Genomic DNA, 20,357 nt, shown 5'->3' with positions numbered 1-20,357 from the left:
CTGGTTCATGATCAGACGAGAGAGCCATGAAAGAGTGCGTGCGGCGCGGGGAGAGGGAACATCATCCCTTTGCCGCTCTGATGGCTGTGAAACAACCTCTGGAGACAGCAGTTTCCCGGCCAAAAAAAGCTGAGGAACATCTGTATGAAAAGCTGGGGGAGGAAGGGGAGAGAGCATCCAGCGTTGTAAGCAAGCACAAAGTGCATGTGCCTGGAGGTGGGACCTTGCTGGGTTGTGTCATCTCTCGAAGAGGAGAGAGGGAAACATCCAGGCGAGCCAAGATAAATAAGAAACCCACGGCGGCAGGCTGACCTCCACCCTATTTTTATGGTGCACCAGCAGCGAACGAGGGAACGTAGCCTCTTAATTGTGCATCAGCCCGGATCACCTGTGTCAGGGGCTGAACAGCAATGTGCAGCGTGTAGACGTGCTATGGCTCCCTGCCTGCATCCCTGTCTAACCTGGCATGGGTTTCAATCCCTATTTTAGTGCATGTGTCTGTTCTCTATAGGTAGAGTAACTGCAAGAATGGCTCGGGATCCTTCAGACACGCATTTGGAGCTTGAGGGGTTTTTTTTCCCTTAGTAGTGGTTGTAGCAGGTTGTTATCCTCTAGCTGCGTGGTTCTTGGCCTGATACTTAAACCCCCTTCATTAGACTCAATGCACCCCTTACAAAATGCCTTATTTTCACTTTCCAGCTGCAGAAAAATGCCAGAGCAGTTGTGTTGCAAAGCACTCGGCACGGCCACCGCAGGTCAGAATATTTCTGACGCTGTTGGGTTTCTATTTGAAATCTCTGGGCTCATCGTGCGAATCACGTTTGCGCACCAGAAAGTGCTGGCATGATGTGGTACCCTGGCTAAGGATCTCTGCCCTAGTGAGTCGCCTCCCACGGCAGGATCCGAAATGCATCTTGCCAGTACTTTATCCCTGAGCCCTGGATGTGACTGCAGCTGAGATGCTGGAACTGGGACCAGGAGGTGTCTGGGCATCAACTCCTCCTAATGCAGAGAGATGCTGCAAGGTTGGCACTTAGCTGATTTTTTTTTTTTTAATATATGGCTGGAAGCTGCTCACTGTATAGCTCTGTCCCCTAGTTATGCTGGATTTCTTCCTACGATAGAGTGAGAAACCCAGGTATCTGCTCTGTCTGCTTTGACCATAGCTCACCTGGGTTCCCTGTGCAGAAGTGCAATGATGGCCTATAAATGTTACCCCGCTCTGATAAATAGTATTTACCAGCTGTACAAAGCTCAGCGTCTCCAGGATGGGAAGGTGTGAGCACAGCACGGTGCGTCAGGAATGGGGCCGTGTCCCTGCAGGCTTGTGCACTGGGTGCCCTCTTGGAGCCGGGCAGCTGCTGGCTGGATCCGGAGCATCTTGCCTAAAATAAGCAAGAAGCTCAGCGCAAAGGGTGAGTGTCTGGATCTGGAGAGGTGTCCACACTAGCCTTGTATCTGGATAACCAGCGACTTGATTCCCACCTGGGGGTAGCCGGAGCGTGGGTGGACCAAGCCAAGGGGTGCAGGCATTGATCATGGCCCCATGCCCCAGCCCCTTCCAGTGCCACCCTCTTTGCTTCTTTTCCTTCCCCTTCCCCATCTCTCCTCCTCGCCTTTGCTGCCCCAGTCTACCCAGGCCTGGTCATTAGGACCGCTGCTCCTCATCGTGTCCCTATTCCTTGGTGAGTGGCATTGAGGTGAACAAAAGGATCCTAGATAAGGGAGAGGGAAAGTCTGGTGTCCTGGATGCATGCATGCACACACTAACGGGCAAGTTGCTCTCATGCAGACAGCTGTACCCCTTGATCCATCCCCCCTGGAGGCTCCCAGACTCTCCTCCTTGTCTCCTGATCGCTCTCCCACAATCCTTGCTGCTCCAGCCCCTTGCGTGGGTGGGACCGCAGCCCGCTCCCAGATACGCTTGCCCTCCGCTCCTGGCAGCAGGTCAGCGACGGCGGCTGCTGCTACTGTGCTACCGTCGGGCTGGCTGGGCCAACTGGCACGCGGGCTCTATTTATTTTAAAATGCTTCCAGCGTTAACCTGACAGGAAACGGGTTGCAAGCCGCAATCTTTATGCTAGAAATAATGCCTGCTGGTTGCAAGCAAACTCCCCCCGAGTGAAATCGCAGGGCCTCCTCATCTCGTCCCACGCTGCATTTGCCTTTGCAGAAAATCCTACCGGTGTTGGCTTGGCGTTTTAATTCTTCATGCTAAGATTTGGGGCGAACATGCATGGGAGGCAGCAGAGGCATGGCCACTTGCTGCAGCTGAAAAGCACAGCTCTGAGTGACCAGTGATTTATTTAACACGATCTTTGGTGATTGTTTGGGGTTTTGTTCCCCTTCAAAGTGCCAGCTGCCAGAGTCACGGGAATGTGTGAGGATCTCTGCTTCTATTTATGCATGAAAGGAGCTTTCTAGCCCACGGGTAGCAGAGTCGAAGATGATTAAAACATGATTCCCTGCACGGTTTGTAAAGCCAATTCATCCCAGCTGATGGACGCTGTTAAGGATTTGGTCCCTGAGCTTCTCTGCTGTCCTATGTGAATGTCCAAAGGACACTGCATGGGACACGTCCCCGTGACTTCAGATCTGCCTTGCCTAGTTTAAAGGTTTAGAGGTAGTTTAGTTTAGAGGTAAAAGGTCTGAAGTCACTTCCAGACCTGCAGCCCCAGTCTGGGATCTCAGGGTCCAGCTGGGTTTGCAGCATCCCTATTGATAGGCGTTCAGATGCACAAATTTTCTCCTTGAGGGATGCATCGTACCCCTGGTCTTTGGAGCTTCGTGAACTAGCTGGTGGTTGCTTTATGGATCTAGGAGTCAGAAACTGGAGGTGCTAATCTTGCCGATGTTACTCATGTGCTGCAGACGACTTTGAGCGCATTGGCTCTCTCCAGGTGTGAGCACTGTGCCTGGTGCACTGCACCGAGTCCCGTCGTCCGCCCTCCGTGCGCTGGCCCTCCAGGGCTAACAGGAGTGCGAATCTCCTTGGGCCTGACGGAAACCACAATGTTTGTCGGTAGAAGTTGCCACTTGTTACAGGGTTGCACGTGTCCATGCATGTGTTGGATATTGGCCTGCAAATCCAAGCTGCTCTTTTTCCTGAATTAAACCATTTCCCTGCATGACTCACGCTCTCAGCTGACAGAAAGCCTCTGGCTAATGTCGGCATTTGGTGAGATAGCGGTGTTGACAGCCATAAACCTTGGGCTTTCACACCCAGGAGGTGTTTGGCCAACACAGTCGCTCAAGTTCGTTCATTCATACTGGTTATATGGGGCTCGTCTACATCTGTGGAGCTGCTGCCTGTAGGATGGCTGTCTTGGTGGTGCCCTTTTTTGGAGCACTTGCACTTAGACCATGAAGAAACCCAACAGAAGCACTCTTCCCTTGGCATAGCTCTGCCTAGACCTGGGGTTTCCTCAACATAGCTGCGTCTGCTGGTGGTCGATCTTTCCATCTCCTTCCCTACGTCACCAGGCAAGTCCAGAGGTTGTAGTGTAGACCAGAGCATTGCAATGTCAACAGCTGCGAGCTGACAACAGGTCTTGGAGGACCGCTGTGGGCTGTAGACACAGCTGCAGTGACCAACCTCAGCCGCCGGGACCGGGGCCACGCAAAAACCAGAGCTGCTGAGCAGAGCGGGTTGGAAACATTCCCGTAGAAGAAAATTATTTTGAGCAAACATGGCTCTGATGTGCAGGAAAGGGCTCTTTTCAAAGTCTGTCTTGACTTTTTCCACCAAAAAATATGGAAAGGGAATTAGAGAGAGGTTGGGGAGGGGAGGGGAGGGCACAACTTTACTATTTCTCTCCATTTTTTTCGGCCCCCCACTTCTACGAAATTTAGTTCTTTCTTCATTGTGGACCCAAGGAGGAGGACCATTTCCTGGTCAAGCCCTATATTGCTCTGTTGTAGCAGACTATTTTTAGCTTTGTGTGTACTAGCTAGCTAGCCTGGTTTTTGTGATGGGGGGCAGGTGTCACTTTTACTCATTGCTGGAAAAGGTTCATAGAGAATTATAGAAAATGAAGATTGGGAGGGACCTCAGGAGGTCACATCTAGTCCAACCCCCTGCTCCAAGCAGGACCAGCCCCAACTATGTCATCCCAGCCAAGGCTTCGTCTAGCCGGGGCTTCAAAACCTCCAAGGATGGCGACTCCACCACCTCTCCGGGTAACCCGTTCCAGTGCTTTACCACCCTCCTAGTGAGAGAGTTTTTCCTAATATCCAAACTAAAATAGTAGCCAGCTCAATCCCGCAGCAGACTGGCTGCATGGCCTAATTCTGCATTACACCAGCAGGCGACAGGGCACGGGACTTGACCCCCCACTGGATTATGGCGACCTTGTGCCTTAGCTACAAGGGTCTCCCCTCCCTCAGTCACCACAGCACACCCAGGCTGCACTGTCCTGGACCCTTGGTGCAGCCCCAGAGGTAAAGAGTTTAATCCTAAGGGGGATCAGGAATGGGTCTCATGGGGCAGCAAGCAGGAAAAAGCAGTTCAGTGCAGAAACCCCACTGCAAAGGGCTTGCAAGTGCAGAGCACTTAACCTTGGCAGGTGATCCCATGGTGCAGGGTCAGTACATTTGGCCCCCATCAGCGTCTGGTTGACTCCGGTCCTGCTAGGAGAAGTATAGTTCCCTTGGTTCCATTGTACAGACCAAATCACTGATCCCCCAGCTCCTGCAAGCTGCCCAGGTCCATTGGCTTTAGTAGATCTCTGAGTTGTAGCAGCTGAAGTTCGGGCTGCAGAGCTGGGCAAAGCAGGGTGGAAGCAGCAAGTCCCTACAGCACCCTTTGACCTTGATATAATGGTCCTGATCCTAGCTGCCGTGTCTGCAGGAGCAGCAAGGAAGAGAGTCTGTTCTGTCAGTGGCTTCAGCCCTGAGCTGAAATCCTGACTTCTGCCCCCCAAATCTTCTCATGCTTGGTTTGATGACACTTTCTGATCAGCCCAGCTTCCAGGGGCTGCCAACTCCACTAACACACCTAGAAGCACCATATCAGGCACCTGGGCACGAGTTGGCTCTGGATACCCGTGCACTCGGACGCATGAAAGCCTATGCCGCGTGTCTCTGTTTTGGTGAATGTATAAGGTGCACATCAATCATGCTGTCCTCCTTGAAACCAAGCAGGTCTCAGCAGCACAGAAACCAGCCCAGACCCCCGTGCAAGAGGCTGCACGACTGCCTTTGCACCTGATCCAAAGTCTATTGGCATGAACGCACCAGGCCTTGTGATCCTGCATGCGAGGTGCATGACCCGGTTTCTCCTACAGCTCAACCCCCCTCCATTTGAGTTCTTTAATCCCTGGAGTGTGCTGTTTAATTTCCACGTGCGCCCTCTCTCCTCCAGGTAAAGCTATGGAGAGCTCACTTGCAAAGCCACCCATTCACTCGCAGCCCCTTGTATCCGGACTGGTTGTAACATTTTCAACCTTGACCAGGAATCTATATTTGCTTTTTTTTGCTTTTTTTTTGATATGCTGCCAGAGAGGTTTCACAAAAAGGATAGTGTTATTCCTTCAAATGAATCCCATAAACAAGGATGAATATGACTTCTCCGCTGAGACTTGGGGTTTACTTTAGTGGCTGGGAGATCAGCCAGTGAAATTGAAATACCAGAAAACATTATCATAATTACCCCATGATCTTCTCTAGGGGCAAGGAAAAACCCAATGAAGCTGATTTTTACAAGGCCTGGATAGAATCACTATCTTGTCCTCCCCAGCTTGGCTAACATCCTGCCGCGCATTTCTGCATTTTGTTAACATAGAAACGGTTACTAGAGCTTTTTCCTGCAAGAAACTTTCTTTGGCGAGGTGATATGAAGCCAAGAAGAGCAAGCCATGGGGCAGGGGGGGAATAGCAGCAGGTCTCATCTCAGTTGCAAGCAATCTCCCCCTTCTCCTTGCAAAGCTCTCCTGCTTCACCTTGGCTCTGCGCTCTGCTCGGGCAAGGGGCTCGACAGATTTTGTTGCTGATGCCATGCCCCAAACCCCACAGAAGAGCCCAGAGGCTGCATTCATAGAAGCTGAGTGTATAGCGATAAATTTAGCATTTAGAGACACTCCCTAATTTAGAAGAGTTGGGCATTGAGAGCTGGCCCCTCAGGTAGAAGCTGTAAGTTGGAGACAGGGAGAGGACAAGGGTCTGCAAAGGTTGCCTAGTGCTCCACAATTAAAGCTTATAGTTTGATGCTTCTCATTCACATATGTGCGTGTTTATTGAGCCCAGTGATGACCACAAAAAAAGAGGGTATAAATCCCACAGGTGTAAGAGTTAAACACCTGCAGGGCCTTTAAATTCTGGTCAAGCTTCTCTAGCTGCATGAAGGTCTGGTACCTGTTCATGCAGCGACCATCGGGGCAGATCTCGGGGATGGACAGTGGGCCATGTGGCTCTGCACCCATGCAGGTACAGCCCTTAAAAAGTGGGATATGGGATGTATAGGAAAACTGTGGTTTACCCTCTGGCAGTGGCTTGTAGCTGTGCCCAACGGGTGGTCGCTGATGGCTGCTGTCACTGCAGGTCTGTTTGGCCTGAGATTTAGGGTTTTGCTTGACAGCAAAGTCTTGATGCTGTACATGTAAAGCAGCAAGTGCTGAAAGGTGACATTATGCGGGTGTGAGGTCTAAGACGTGTGTGTTTGTGTGTGTGTGTGTGTGTGTGTACTATGCAGCAAGAAGGCAATGGGAACAGATGGGCAGAGCACTGGGCTGGGACTTGGGAGATGTGGCTGGTATACCCACAAGTCCGCTGGGTGATTATGGGTAGTTCCCTCCCGGTGCCTCTGTTGTGCCATTCCTAACCCAAAACCATTCAAACTGGTTAGAAACTCCTGACAAAGCATGGGCTACTGGGAGCCTTTGGGCTTCCACTATCCACAGCCTTGCAGCAGCTCCCTTGCACCTCCCCACCATGCAAACTGCCTCAGGGCAGAGGTCCCTTGGCTTCCTGCCATGGGCTGGGGCTCTCAGGGTCCCTGGGGCAGAGCTGGAAGTCCTGACTCCCTGTTACTGCACCAAGGCACTTTAATGTGCATTAGCCTATTTTAATGTGCATTAAAGCCTCACTTTAAAAACCACACCAAAGAACCTTGTTGTGCTATTCAGTTAATGCACATTAAAATAGGCAAATAGGCACAATAAGCATCACTTAAAATAGGCACAATAAGCATCACTTAAAAATTGGGAGTGCATCTACAGATACTAGAGTCAGGAGACTGAAAAGCCTCCAAGCCCAATCGAGCCCAGAATTTGGGCTCCCGGATTTGTGCATAGGGGTTATTGCATCCCCCTGCTCAGGGAACTTCTGCAGCCTCATCCGTGTCCCCTCCACAAAGGACAAGCAGTGGCTGTTCTCTTGGCTCAGGTTGCAGAGATCCCCGTAGAGATTTCTGGTTCAAGATGCCCTTGGTGGCAGTGAACACATTTGTGGGCACGGTGCTGAGATCAGTGCTACCAGGAGGAGATGGCCTGTGTGAGCCTGGTTGTGCGCAGCTGCCTACGTGCCTCTTTGGAAAGCCTGAGTCAGAGTCTCGTCGACCGTAAGGCCAAAAGGGAGCCTTTGTTCACACAGTCTGTCCTATCACAGGGCCTTACACTTCACCTGAACATCCTGGGTGTCTGCGCGAGGGTGAAACAGTTGTTCTAGAACAGCAGATGATGGAACAAGCTGCCCAGGCGAGCGGTCAAATCTCCTTCATTGGCAGGGTTCAAGAAAAGGCTGGAGGGGTGTCTGCCTGGGATGAGTTACAGTTCATCTGTGCTGGAGGTTGAATTAGATCACCATCAAGGTCCCATCCAACCTTAGAACACTGGGCGTGTCTACACGTGCACTTTAATGCGCATTAGCCTATTTTAATGCACATGAAAGTGTCACTTTAAAAACCATGCCAAAGAACCTTGTTGTGCTATTTAGTTAATGCACATTCATTAAAATAGGTGCATGCACAGTAAGCATCCCTTAAAAATTGTGGGCACATTTACACATACACTTTAATGCACATTAGCCTATTTTAATGTGCATTAAAGCGTCACTAACAAAATTGTGCAATTTAGTTAATGCACATTAAAACAGGCTAATGTGCATTAAGCATCACTTAAGAACTGTGCTCCTTAGTTAATGTGCATTAAGACAGGCTAATGCACGTTTTCCTAGTACCTCACAATGGAGGTACTATACTTAATGCACATTAACTAAAGCACTTTTAATGCATGTGTAGACACACCCTGTGCTCTTTAGCTAATGCTCATTAAGACAGGCAAATGTGCATTTTCCTAGGAGGTACTAGATTTAATGTGCATTAACTAAAGTGCATTACTCATGTGACGATGCATCCCCTGCGTTTTGGAATCTCCCCCTGCCTGAGAACTGAAGCACAGAGCCATCAAACTGCCCTCCTTGGGAGTTTGGCATTGGACCATCCTGCAAAGTCTCAAGTGGGGCTTCGGATTTGGGGCACCCTCCACGGCCTGCTTGAAACCTGTTGTTTGGAGGTGTCAAATGCCTGTGGTGCCCATCAACTCGCAATGGGGCAGGGATGAGCCCCTCTGGGAACTGTGCCCAGCTCTGTTCCTATCAGGCAACCGACATGGAAGACCGCCAGAATCAGCGACCGCCTTGCAAAGGTTAACCCCAGTCATTAACAGCCCAAATGCCAGCACCTCTGGAAAGAGAAGCACTGATTGAGTATCGTGGTGTCCAGAGGTGTCAGATGTGCAAAAAAGTCGGCCTAAGTGTTTGCTAACCTCTTTAGCTGGGAGCCTTTTGCAAATAGTTTGGGACCAAAACTGAGGCTTGCTTGTGAAGAAGGAAGCGTGGCAAAACCCAGTATCGGTGGCTGCAAATACGCCCATGTTGCAGTGGACATGGGTCTGCTGCTTTATTTTGGTCTTCTAGAGCAATGTGGGAAATACCGTTGCATCCGTATTGTCTCAGGGCAGGAGACTGAAGAGGGACAATGAGAACCAAACAGCGAATGAATGGGAGCAGTTGCATTTCATTCTGCAGATGGAGAGGGTTTTACTGCTTGTGTATGGAAAGCACCATATTGTGGCACTATTGCTGCCACTGATCTTCTCCTGAGTGTCACAGGAGTAGGGACTTCCATAAAGCCCCAGCTCTGGGGGTCGCAGGATTTGCATCAGACTCTTGTCTTTCATTCTGAAAAAAAAAAAACAGTCCCTTTCTAGTCCTTGTGGTGATGGAGAAAAGCTGGAAAGCGTGCCCCAAATGCACAGCATGGGCTCAAGCCCAGAGAACATGTCTGATAAATCCAGAATATATCCCCAATATTTATAAATCAATCCCATGATTTTTTTTTTTTTTTTGAAAGGCTTGTGGACATTTGGGGCAGTAACTAGGAAGCAGAGTATTTGGGGTCAGTTCAGTGCTGCCACAGCCTTCCTGTCTGGCCTTGGGCACATCACTTGACTCTTCTGGGCTCAAGTTCCCCATCTGGAGTACAGAGCTGATGTTTTCGGGTGGCTCATAACTTCTTCTAGACCAAGACTGTGCCTGACTGCACGTGTGTGTGAGCGTCGCCTAGCACAGCGGGAGTCTGATCTCCAGGGGGGTCTCTAAGACACTAAGCCCCACCAATAAAATAATAAATGGAGGCCTGCAAAACAAGCAACTGCCTTAGCAAGCAGGAAGCAAATGAGCTGTAAGCATTTTCCCACCCGGGTGTAAGCGACAATTAAAGCGATATTAAGAACCCACACGGATCAAGTGAGCGTTTTAATGAAGACCTGGGGCTGGATTCTGCCCCATCTTCCAGGTGTCGGTGCCTTGCTGACCTTGCTCGCAGTCTGCACATGTGTAAATTAGAGCAGGATTTGGCCCAGCAGTCTTTATGAGAGGGCTGGGAGGCTCCGTGTTGCTTTAAATGCAGCTCAGCCAAACATCTGGCGGGAGATGACTTTATTCTGCATTAGTATGCCGGTGGTTTTGAAAGCTTCCCTGCTTCTGAGGAAGGATTTTTATGGGTTTTTTTAATTTTTATTTTTTTTTAAGGCTTGAAAAACTCACTCCTGCTGCCTTCCAACCTCCCCTTCCTTCTCTCCCTCCCCTCTCTCCTCCAGAGCACCTAAAGTCTTGTTCCTGGGGATGTTCATCTGAGCTAACTTTTCAAAGGGGCTAAAAAAACTGCATTCCCCTGCCAGATAGACACCCTCATTCAGAATTCAAGGGGCTGCCATCCAAGTCGACTTACTTCACTTCCAGAGGGAATCGCATCAAAGCCACATTCGTTCTGAATAACAGTGTTTGCACGACAGGGAGGAAGAAGCGGGGGGTTAATTCAGGTCTGTTCGCTTCAAATCCAACCTCTCATTGCTTCCCTAAGTGCCTGCAGAGAGAAGCCCCAGGACTTGCTCAAATCCGAGATGTAAAGTGAGGTCCCTTTGCGGCTTGCCTCCCTTCCCTGCCTGGGATGTACATTTAATAGCCCCGTCTACCTCCACCCTGCATCTGGAAAGGCTTTAACGACTTTAAAGCCTGCATCGGATGCCGGTGCAGGGGGAGCATCTGCATCTGACCTCAGATGTGCCTAATTTCATCTTCAGACCTAGCAGGCACGTGCATCCCTTGTCTAGGTGCTACCATCATCCAAATGCTATGACCCAGGCCAGAGTCCCCTGCTGCTAGGCAGGGTCCAAAGTCCTGGAGACAGCCCCATGCAGCTGGAATAGATATGCCACGTGAAAGGGGTGCAAAGAAGTACCCCCCTGACCCCTCGGCTGGTCTGCAGCAAAGGGACGCAGCCCTGGGCACTGTGTTGTCTCGGGAGTTTCTCAGCCCGCTCAGTCCTTTGGTCAGGCTTCACTGTGCTTTTATCTTTCGATGCTGCTGTAATGCACCCAGATCCCCCCCAGTCAGGAGGATGCAGATGCCCCCCAAGGCGGGTGGGCAAGAGCAAGGCCCTGAGCCTCCCCGCTTCACCTGGGGACCTTGACAGCAGCCAAGCACCGGGCAGCAAAGCCCTTTGCTCCCCATGGCTGTCGCAGGTATAACCCAGTCGCTTCCCAAGCCCTCCAGGCTTCAGGGGCAGGTGGCAGCAGCTCCGGGGCTGGCCAGCGTGACTCCCTGCCGTCCGTGTTTGCTCGGGGATTTAGGGAGGATGTGGATGGAGGCCAGCGCCATGTGGAGAAGGGCCGACCGAAGGAAGCAGCCTTGGCCAGTTGTTTGCATTGGTGGGGTAGGGCTCTGTCTTATTTTTAACCCCACTGGGATTTTGGGGGGGGAGTGTCCGGAGCGGTAGGGCTGGTATCACTGCCCAGCTGTTGTCCGGTGGTATATTTTTCCGTGCTTCTACGGTGGGGGACACATCATGCTCCCCTCAAGCACTGCTTAACGAGATGTAATAGCTGCACCCCTGCCTGCTATGGACGCTGGCATCCTGGGGGTGAAATGGCTCAACCACATATCCTAGCCCCTCTACTGCTTGAGCATGGGATCTTCTAAAGACCCTAAGCTGCTTATCTGGCCCTTGCTCCCCACCACAGCTGAGCACCCGGTAATATTTAATGGATTCATCATCATCATGCTGTGTGCCCCCCATAAGCTCAGGCAGTGCTATTGGCTCCCTTCATTGTCCCAGTGAGCAGTGGGGGTCATGGGGGGGGCAAAGTGACTTGCCCAAGAGCTCCGAGGAAATCTGTGGCGGAGATGAAACTTGAACCCACTTCACCCAATGTCTGCATGCCTCAGTTTCCTTATCTGTACTTCATAACTGTTTCCCAAGTCCTTTAGAAGAGACTGTGAGAGCCCTGCCTTGCAAAGGAGTGAGGTACAGGTGGGCACCACCCTGCACACACCGGGCGAGGGTCTGGGACGAGGCAGGTGGTTCTTCCCCAGCACCATTCCCTGGGGATGTGGCAAGTTCCCAGTCCCTGACCATCTTTCAATTGAGCCTGGCTCTCCCCCTGCAAAAGCAACTCTCCTCCAGGGCTGCATGGAGGAATCAGCTGCTGCAATTGTGCAGAAGCAAGCCCATCTCTTCTGGCCTTGCAGTCTGGGGACCGAAGGAAGCCCCTTCATTGCTGCGTGTTGAGTAGCTCAGCAAGTGCCACTGAATAAGGGCTGCAATGATGCAGCCTGGTGTAGCCAGATGCACAGTAACTATCCTAATGAAGGCAGCAAAAATCTGAGTCTTGTGTCATGTGCAACAGGCAATTCGGAAAGCAGCCAAAGCGTATGGGGATGCAGGGAGATCCTTGAGTATGGACACTTCCTTTCCAACCAGCTCTCCATCTTCAGGTCCCTCTTAAATTGTCCCTTGGGCATGGACTAGGTCAAAAGCACCTGATAAGGGGACAGCGGGCTTGGATGGGCAACTCTGTCACAGTAGGAGACGATTATCCAAATTGGAAGAGTCCAGTTGAAAGGGGACTGCAGCGTTACACTTCATTGAATGATCCCGGTATTGGGCATTTTTTGCCATCTGATCCCATATGACTTATGGCACATGGCTTGTGAGGAGAGGCTGGGGGAACTGGGCTAATTTAGTCTGCAGAAGAGACGACCGAGGGGGACTGAATAGCAGCCTTCACCTCCCTGCAGGGGGGCTGCAAAGAGGATGGAGCTGGACTGGTCTCAGTGGGGGCAGATGGCAGGACAAGGAGCAATGGGCTCAAGCTGTAGTAAGGGAAGTTGAGGTAGGATATTAGGAAAAACTTTCTCACTAGGAGGGTGGTGAAGCACTGGAATGGGTTACCTAGAAAGACTGGGGACAGTCCTGCTTGGAGCAGGGGGCTGGACTAGATGTGACCTCCTGAGCTGCCTTCAACCCTCATTGATACTTTTCTATGATTCTGTGTTGTGGACTCTCCATCCTTGGGGATTTTGAGGACTCGGCTCAACAAAACTTTGGCTGGGATGATGTTGTTGGGGCTGGTCCTGCTTGGAGCAGGGGGTTGGACTAGATGTGACCTCCCGAGGTCCCTTCAACCCTCATCATCTATAAGTCTATGCGAAGGACCAAACCAAAAAAAACCTCTGCCTATTAAATTTTTGTGCTGTGCAATATTTTGTCCTTAAATGCAATGCCTCAGAGCTTCTGGCACAGTGTCTCCAAACCCAGCAAAGCCAGCCCAGGCATTGGAGATCTTCTGACGGCCTGCCGGGACGTGCTGAGTACCGGCCTGTTGCACCTGCCGCGTTGCCAGCAGCCAGAACTGATGCCTTGTGCCTCTCTCCTCGCAGGTGGATGCGGACGATGTCATCACCAAGGAGGAGCAGATCTTCCTGCTGCTAAAAGCCAAGGCCAAGTGTGAGCGACACCTGAAAGCCAAGGTGCCCAAGGTGCACGGTGAGTGTCCCCCCTGCTAAGACAGCTGCATCCTGTATCCGGACTCCATGACCCCTGATTTCCAGCCGCAGGCTGGGTCCGGGAACAGGGGGATCAGGCCTCTCGGCAGACGTCAAAGCCACATGGGCTGCCCATCCCCTGCAAAGGGCCCTGGGTTTGTTTTGAGTCTCTCCTCCACTTGCTTTCTATTTTGGGCTGCTAATCAGTGCCAGATGGAGGGGGGGTGGGGGTGCTGGGATGCACTCATGTGAGTGACTAAACGGTCCGTCAGCAATTTCACAGCTGTTAATTACCAGCGCTGCGGCGGCAGGACCAACGTGCCACCCAGCACGCTGCGGGGGCTCCCTGGCCCCAGGCCACGCTGCTCCTACCGCACATGGGTGGGACCCCCATCCCCCATATACCAGCCCTTTGCCCTGCTCCAGAGGGTAGGTGAAGCCCTGAGGTCACCTGCTGGCAGACGTCTCTGTTACCTGCAAGCTCACAGCAACCGGGGGGCAGGTGTCCGGGGATGCCCAGCCCGTGCACCAGAGGTTGGCAGCTGGGGTGCGTGTCTCTGTGTCCATCCGAGCCCCATAACAAAGCTGGTAGTGCACAGATGGAAACTCCCAGCTGCTGCTTTCCCTTTGGGGCTGCACCTTTGCACCCCCATGCCGCATCCTGCCTGCTTCCTCCTTCCCCTCCCCAATCAGCACCTCACTGAACAGCACCCGTGCCTGGGCTTGGCTGTATTTTTGACTGGGAAACCTGCATTGCAGTTTCCCGTGGCGCAGCTGGCATGCTTGGGCTAGAGATTTCTGTGCTCCCTACTCAGAGAGCATGGCACTGCACATTGCATAGGGACATCCCATTGCACAGTACTCCCAAGACCCCTGCACTCTCCGTGTTATCCTCTCCTCCACCATGCAGGGACCGAAAGCTATATTTAAAGGCTGCTCTGGAGGCTGAAGGCTGGGATAAGGGCCAAGCATGTGCCCTTCTCTATGTACAGTGCTAGCTTCTTCAGGGCTCCGGGTTGCTCTGCATTTGGAAGGGATCCTGCTGCCTTGTCTGTCCTGTTCCTGACCTGGTTCAGATTTCCAAAGGCCTGCATGGGGATAAGGAAATCGGGACTCATAGTAGAGATGATGTCTGTTATTTAGACCAACGAGATTATTGCAAAAAAAAAATTTAATTTTTTTTGCACAAACAAGCATCAGAGAAAAGATTGTAAAAGTTCCCCTGGGTAGAAATGAAAGTCCATTATTTCTGATTGCCTTTTCCTCTAGACCAATACAGCTACAACCTGGATGCCTGCCTCCCTGGGGAGAAGGTATTCATACCCCTTGGGCAGGGTCTTTGCTTCACCCTATTGCTGCTGTGTAGATCCCAGGGGGCAGAGGAAGGAGGATCCTGGTTGTTACCCAGGTACTCGTTGCCATGATTATGTTTCCAGGCAAAGGCGGTTGGGGAATGGTTAGGAGGCTTTGGTGTCCTGGATGATGTGCAGCATGGTAGCAATAAGGGCAATGCCTTTTCAGGAGTGAGTCTTTCCTGACCACCCTGAAGACCTGCAGCAATGCCTGGAGACCACTGGGTATGGCCCCATGTAGGAGCATTGTCCAGATTGCCACTGCCTCCCTCCTGGACAGACTAAGGTTATGCTTGCAATGCAGTCAGAGGCGTGATTGCAGCACACGAAGACATACCCATGTTGGCTGTAAGCTACCTGGCTTGGGTAGCAATAGCATGGTAGCCCTGGTAGCCCAGCCTCCATGTGAGCAAGGGCCTCCAGTACATCCATGGAAGGCTTGCACAGCCCATGTGTTGCTTTGCTTTGCCTCTTCCAGTTCCTGAGCTAGATTATAGCAAGTTTGGATCGATCTACACCTGCCACCGTTGCACTCTGCAGTGTAGATGTAGGTACTCTGCAGGGAAAGGCTCCGGAGAGCTAATGTTTGCCAGTGTTTCCAGAGCTGCCTCTGCCATGCATGCAACAGAGGGCAGCTCTTCAAAAATATAAAAAAACACCATATGCTGGACCCGTCCGTAAGTCTTGCACAGTGTCAGAGAAGAGGTGCCAAGGGAGAGGATAAACAGGCATTTCCAAACTCCTCCCCACCCCCAGCTCCTCTCCCATTGCAGCTTCCAGGCTCCAGAGGTTTAGGAAGTCCAGCTGTGTGGGATGTGGGATGAGACGCGTTGACCCTGGGACCCAGTCGGCAATTCCTAATGGGACCATTGTCAATTGGAAGATGCTGTGTTGTCGCAATCAAAACTGTCTGTAGGACACACGCCAGTTGGGATGACATTTTATTTTAGAAAAAGTACTTGGTGGAGAGAAGTGTATTGATAAGGCCCAACCCGTCATTAAATTCATCCAGCTTTGGATCAGGTCTTCCTCATGAAGGCAGCAAAAATCTGAGTCTTGTGTCATGTGCAACAGGCAATTCAGAAAGCGTGAAAGGGTTCATTGGAAGCGCTCTGTCCAGAGAGGATATACATGTATTCGCTCCTACTCTTTGCTTAGCTGTCAGGGTGTGCAGATGCACCACATGGAATATAAAGTCCTACGGAGCACAGGAACGAAACCATTGGGCTTCATTCCTGTGGGCCTTGCCTATAGGTCTGAAAAGACAACGTAAAGAATTCGCCCATTGGTTTCCAAAGGAGTGGGACGAGCTCCTGATGCACTTGGCTCGATGGTAAATTATAATGGAAAGCAACTTGCTTTTCTAGTGCCTCATTAAGGTTCACTTCCAAGAGGCCTTCTTATTGATTTCCAGCCTTAAGACATACTCTTATGGGCTGCTGGAGTATGAATTTCAGGTAGGGCTGCTGTTTGCATCACCATCAGAAAAGATACAAGTGGAGGAGAGGAGGAAGGGCCACACACACGCAAGGGTTATTGGGCACGTCTACGCATGCAATTAATACAGCGCAAAAAACTCCAGCGCATACCATGCCAGAGTTGATTGCTCCTGGGCGCAGCGTCTTCACATGCACCTGAAACTGCATGTTGGGCTGGGTCGGAGCAGCCCTGGCTGGCAGGGAGCCCCGAGGGGCGTTACTCTGCCCTGGATCAATGTGCCGCAGAGAGGCTGGCTGTGGCATGAGGGTGCTTTAGTGCCGGGCTAGCCGGCGGGCAGCCCCCGCACTAAAGCACGCCCATGTCCTAGCCAACCCCATCAGCGTCTACACGTGCATTGCTGCACACTCAAGCATGCCCCCATAGGATAGTACTTGTGTGCACAAGCACTAACCTAGGGTGGCACTAATTATTTCCCGGTGGCCTAATACAGCCTCCCATATTGTCGCTGAGACTTCACTGAAGAGCTAATTAGGCCGCTCCTCAGCAAACGTCTCGTGTAGATGCGCCCATTATCTTACCAACTCCACCTGGTGAGATAGAGAATAAAGATAATCCAGGCAGCTTCCCACCCCCAGTAGGGATCTCTAATCTACAAAAGTGTTTTCCAGTCGATGACAACTAGGAAGGTTGGTCGTGTGAGAGATCTTGCCTTTAATGCGACACAGCTTCCCCTCCCCGCCCCCGAAACACAAAGACGCGGCTTTTTGCACTGGCCCTCTGTACAATCCATAGGCATTTGATTTAAAAGAAGACTATCGCCTGGGAAATCTCTTCCGGTCTACAAAAGCACTCCATTTCCAGGAAGCCTCGTGCAATTCAGAGAAAACAGATCCATCCACCTCCTAGAAGATGGATGGTTTTTAGGCTCCCGACGTGACTTGGGAGCAGCAGAACGAAAGCCTGGGATCTGCGTTTCGTTAGCCCTAATGAGATTAGCTGCTTGGCTGAGGCTCTGTAAGCAGAACCACCCAAGGGCCGACTTCACAGTCAGTTGAAAAGCGGTTTGGGCTGCTCCGTTTTTCTTCCTTGCGGAGGAATCCCGCGCCTGGTTTTGTTTTGCAGCGACGCATCCCGGGGTGCAGAGATGCACGGCACTTTCCACACGAGGTGGAGCGGAGGGACACATTTCTCTTTGGCAGCTCTGTGCGAGAGACCACCGGAAAGCTGCAGTGTCATCCAAGCAGTGGGTGGCTGCGGAGGCCACCTCCCACCGTGCTGGCATGTAGGCCTCTCGTCCTTGGAGCCAGCCCTACCAACCACACCCGCAGCAAGGCCTCCAGGGCTGTAGCCGGCTCCTGGGCTGTTGTAGGGTGGGGTATCCTGCAAGGTATGGGGACAGCGGTGGGAAATCTGGGTGCAGTTGCAGAGCCAAGGCAATCTGTCCCCCTCCGTTTTTTCCTCCCGCGTTCGGTCTGCGGGGTCAACGTTGAGTCAAAGCTGTCCAAGGCAAGGCTTATCTCTCCATGTGCATCTGTAGCCTATTCACCACTATGTTTTTGGAGTAGCCAGTGTCTCTTCAAGGGGATTACGGGAACATCGCTTTTTCCCTCCCTATGGGATGCTAACCTTCTGGACATCCATACTCCTCTTTAGGAGTAGGATAGGATCTGGTGAGGCTATTCATTTTTCTCCATTCGTGTTGACCACCAAGTGCCCTATGTCCTTGCAGAAGCACCTATAATTTGGTATGGGCAGTATCAGTATTAAGCAGCTGTGGCCGTTCCACCTTTCTTTGACCGGGAAAGGCTTGTCCAGAAGCTGGACCGAGCCTGAGTTGCAACTTGGTTGTCTCACCAGGGAGGTGAATTGGCCCCATATGCAGAACGGGGCCAGCACTTGGCCCCAAAGTCCCCTTTGTCCTCCCTTCAGTTCGATCCCGGGGTGCAGGGTGGGTGCCTCGCCGGTGAGAAACGACGTGGCACTTGCAGGGTGTTCAGAAAAGCCACGTGCTGCATGTGCGAGCCACCATGAAGCGAGTGCACAGGATGAATTCTGCTCCAGGGCACGTTGGCTTCTGGTGGCCTCCAAAACGATGCACGCTCCAGCCTTGTGGTTTGGTGATGTCAATGGGATTTCTCCAAGACGCGGATGGCTGATCCGAGCCTTGGGAGCCCTCCAGCGTCTTGTCATCGCAGGTGGCAATGAATCCACGCCCGCGGTGGTGAAGGGGCCCGTATTGCGGAGCAGTTGAGAGGTAGGACCTGATCCGCACCTGGCATATGTGACCAAAGCGATGTCGGCTGGAGCAGATGGCCCGGCAGACTTGAGTCTTGACTCTCAACAGCCAGAGGTGGGTGGCATTGGCAGTGGCGGGGTCAGTCCTTCTGTGCAGGAGGATTGCAGTCGGCCTCCTTCAAAGCCGCTCCCAGGTTGAAGCAGGGAAGAAGCTCTCGCCTGCTTTCTGTGCTGCTGAACAGCTCCTCCGCAAAACCTCAGAGCGTACTCTTGCATTTCTGTGGTGAGAGCAGCCTTCCCTCTATGCACATTGGCTCCCATCCTCGTTCAATATTTGTGCCTTCAGCTCAAGACGAGGTTCTCGTTAGTGCCCGAGTGAAAAATGAAACGAGGACATGCAAAATCGCCCGAGTCAGGGCTGTCCCCTGCACTGCAGCATGTCATGCAGAGTCCCTGGGTCCCCTTGAGCCTCCCAGCTGTGCGGCGCCTCAGTCCTGTGGGCTATTCCTGGGGGAAAGAGCAGAAATGCAGAAGCTGGAGGAGGGAAGGGAAACCTGGAGCAGCAAGCAGCAAGGGAGTGATGAGGGAGAGGGCCTGGACCGGAACTAGGAGCCACAAGTTAACCCCTTGGCAGGCTCACGGTGCCCATAAGCTGCCAATTGGACAGCCATCACCTAAGTGACTTAGGAGCTTGTGTCCATGGGACTTCAGGACATTTGAAAATCCCAACCTGACTGTGTCTCCTGGGGTTTCATTCATGGCACATCTGTGTTTCTCCTCCGGCAGAGCTGTACTGGATTCAGGAGGGCTGGCTTGGGGTTTTTTTATTTATTTATTCCTTTTTTTGGTTTGATTGATAAATGGAACGATAAAAAAAAACTGGTTGGAATTGAACTGAATTTTGTGTTTCTGAAATGACTTGGGGGAAAAAGAGAGTGATTTCATGGAAATTGCAATTCATAGTTGTGTTTCTTGGGTGCTTATAAGAAAAGCAAGTCATGGTCTTGCTAAAGGAAGAGGGGACGTTTCCCCATAGCAGGATACACCTGCCGTCCCTGGGGGTTAGGGCACTTGGTTGCAATACCTGTCCAAAATTGGGCCAGAGGTGGATTTGAACTCACCTCTCCACCCCCATGCTCCAGGGTTGCTTTCCTTTGATCCCTCTTTTTTTTTTTTCAATAAGTTTAAATTCGTCGATGCAACAGGTAAATGGCTGAGCCACATGGCGAAACGCGCTCTCTTCCATTTATGCGGGTGAACATTTTTCAGGGAACTGTAGGTAGGCTGAACTCATCGACGAAGATAGTAACAGGGCATGTCACGTATCCCCCTGTCAACATGCTGCCAATACTATCAGGGACGCAACACAACTAAGAAGGCAGAAGGCAACTCTTGGCCTTGCTCAGCAAGCCCAACAAAACCAGCAGCACCCGCTTCATGAAGACTTGGAGCAACCTGTACATACACGACTAAAGTTGAGACGCTCATTTAGACGGGAGGTGCAGGTACTGTTGCAACAATGTGGAGGTGGGAGCAGCGTCCTATGGGCACTTGTGCAACCCTACGAAAAATGGGATGAGACTGATTCAGTGCTTCATAAGCAACCCAACGCCCTATCCACCTGGGCACGAGCTCTCCTGCAACTTATGGATTAAACCCAACAGGATTTGCTCTGGAGCTGGATGCCTTAATGCTGCACTCTCTAAGATGGGCTTAAAGGACAGTCCGATGTGCAAGTGTGGTGATGCACCGCAGCCGGCTGCCCAACTCCTCACGTGTGCAGCACACCCGTGCACCCCACATGAGGACTTGACCAGGATCAAGGATGCAGGAGCCCATTTTTCATCGGTCTTTCCAACCTAGCCCCCCTGCTCTGTCCCCGCAGCTGACATGATTTGGTAAACCCAGCTTTTTCCCCCCAGCCCATTTACAGTTCCCTGAAAAACAGCCCCGATGAATGGAGGCAACGTCATTTCTCCTCCTGGTTCTGCTGTTGTGTTGCAGTCTCGC

General features: G+C 51.7%; 1 protein-coding gene across 1 annotated transcript in view; it reads left to right on the top strand.

Moving 5' to 3' along the window:
* Window positions 1-20,357, top strand: part of PTH1R (parathyroid hormone 1 receptor) — a 179,808-nt gene that overhangs the window by 88,252 nt on the left and 71,199 nt on the right. The window contains exon 2 of the mRNA XM_019508028.1: window positions 13,216-13,321. Coding sequence (XP_019363573.1) covers window positions 13,216-13,321 — 106 coding nt within the window. The remainder of the gene's footprint in view (window positions 1-13,215; window positions 13,322-20,357) is intronic.

Source organism: Gavialis gangeticus, unplaced genomic scaffold (genome assembly GCF_001723915.1).
Source record: "Gavialis gangeticus isolate Ggan-Ray unplaced genomic scaffold, GavGan_comp1, whole genome shotgun sequence".
NCBI lineage: Eukaryota > Metazoa > Chordata > Crocodylia > Gavialidae > Gavialis > Gavialis gangeticus.
This window is presented reverse-complemented; position numbering and strand designations above follow the sequence as displayed.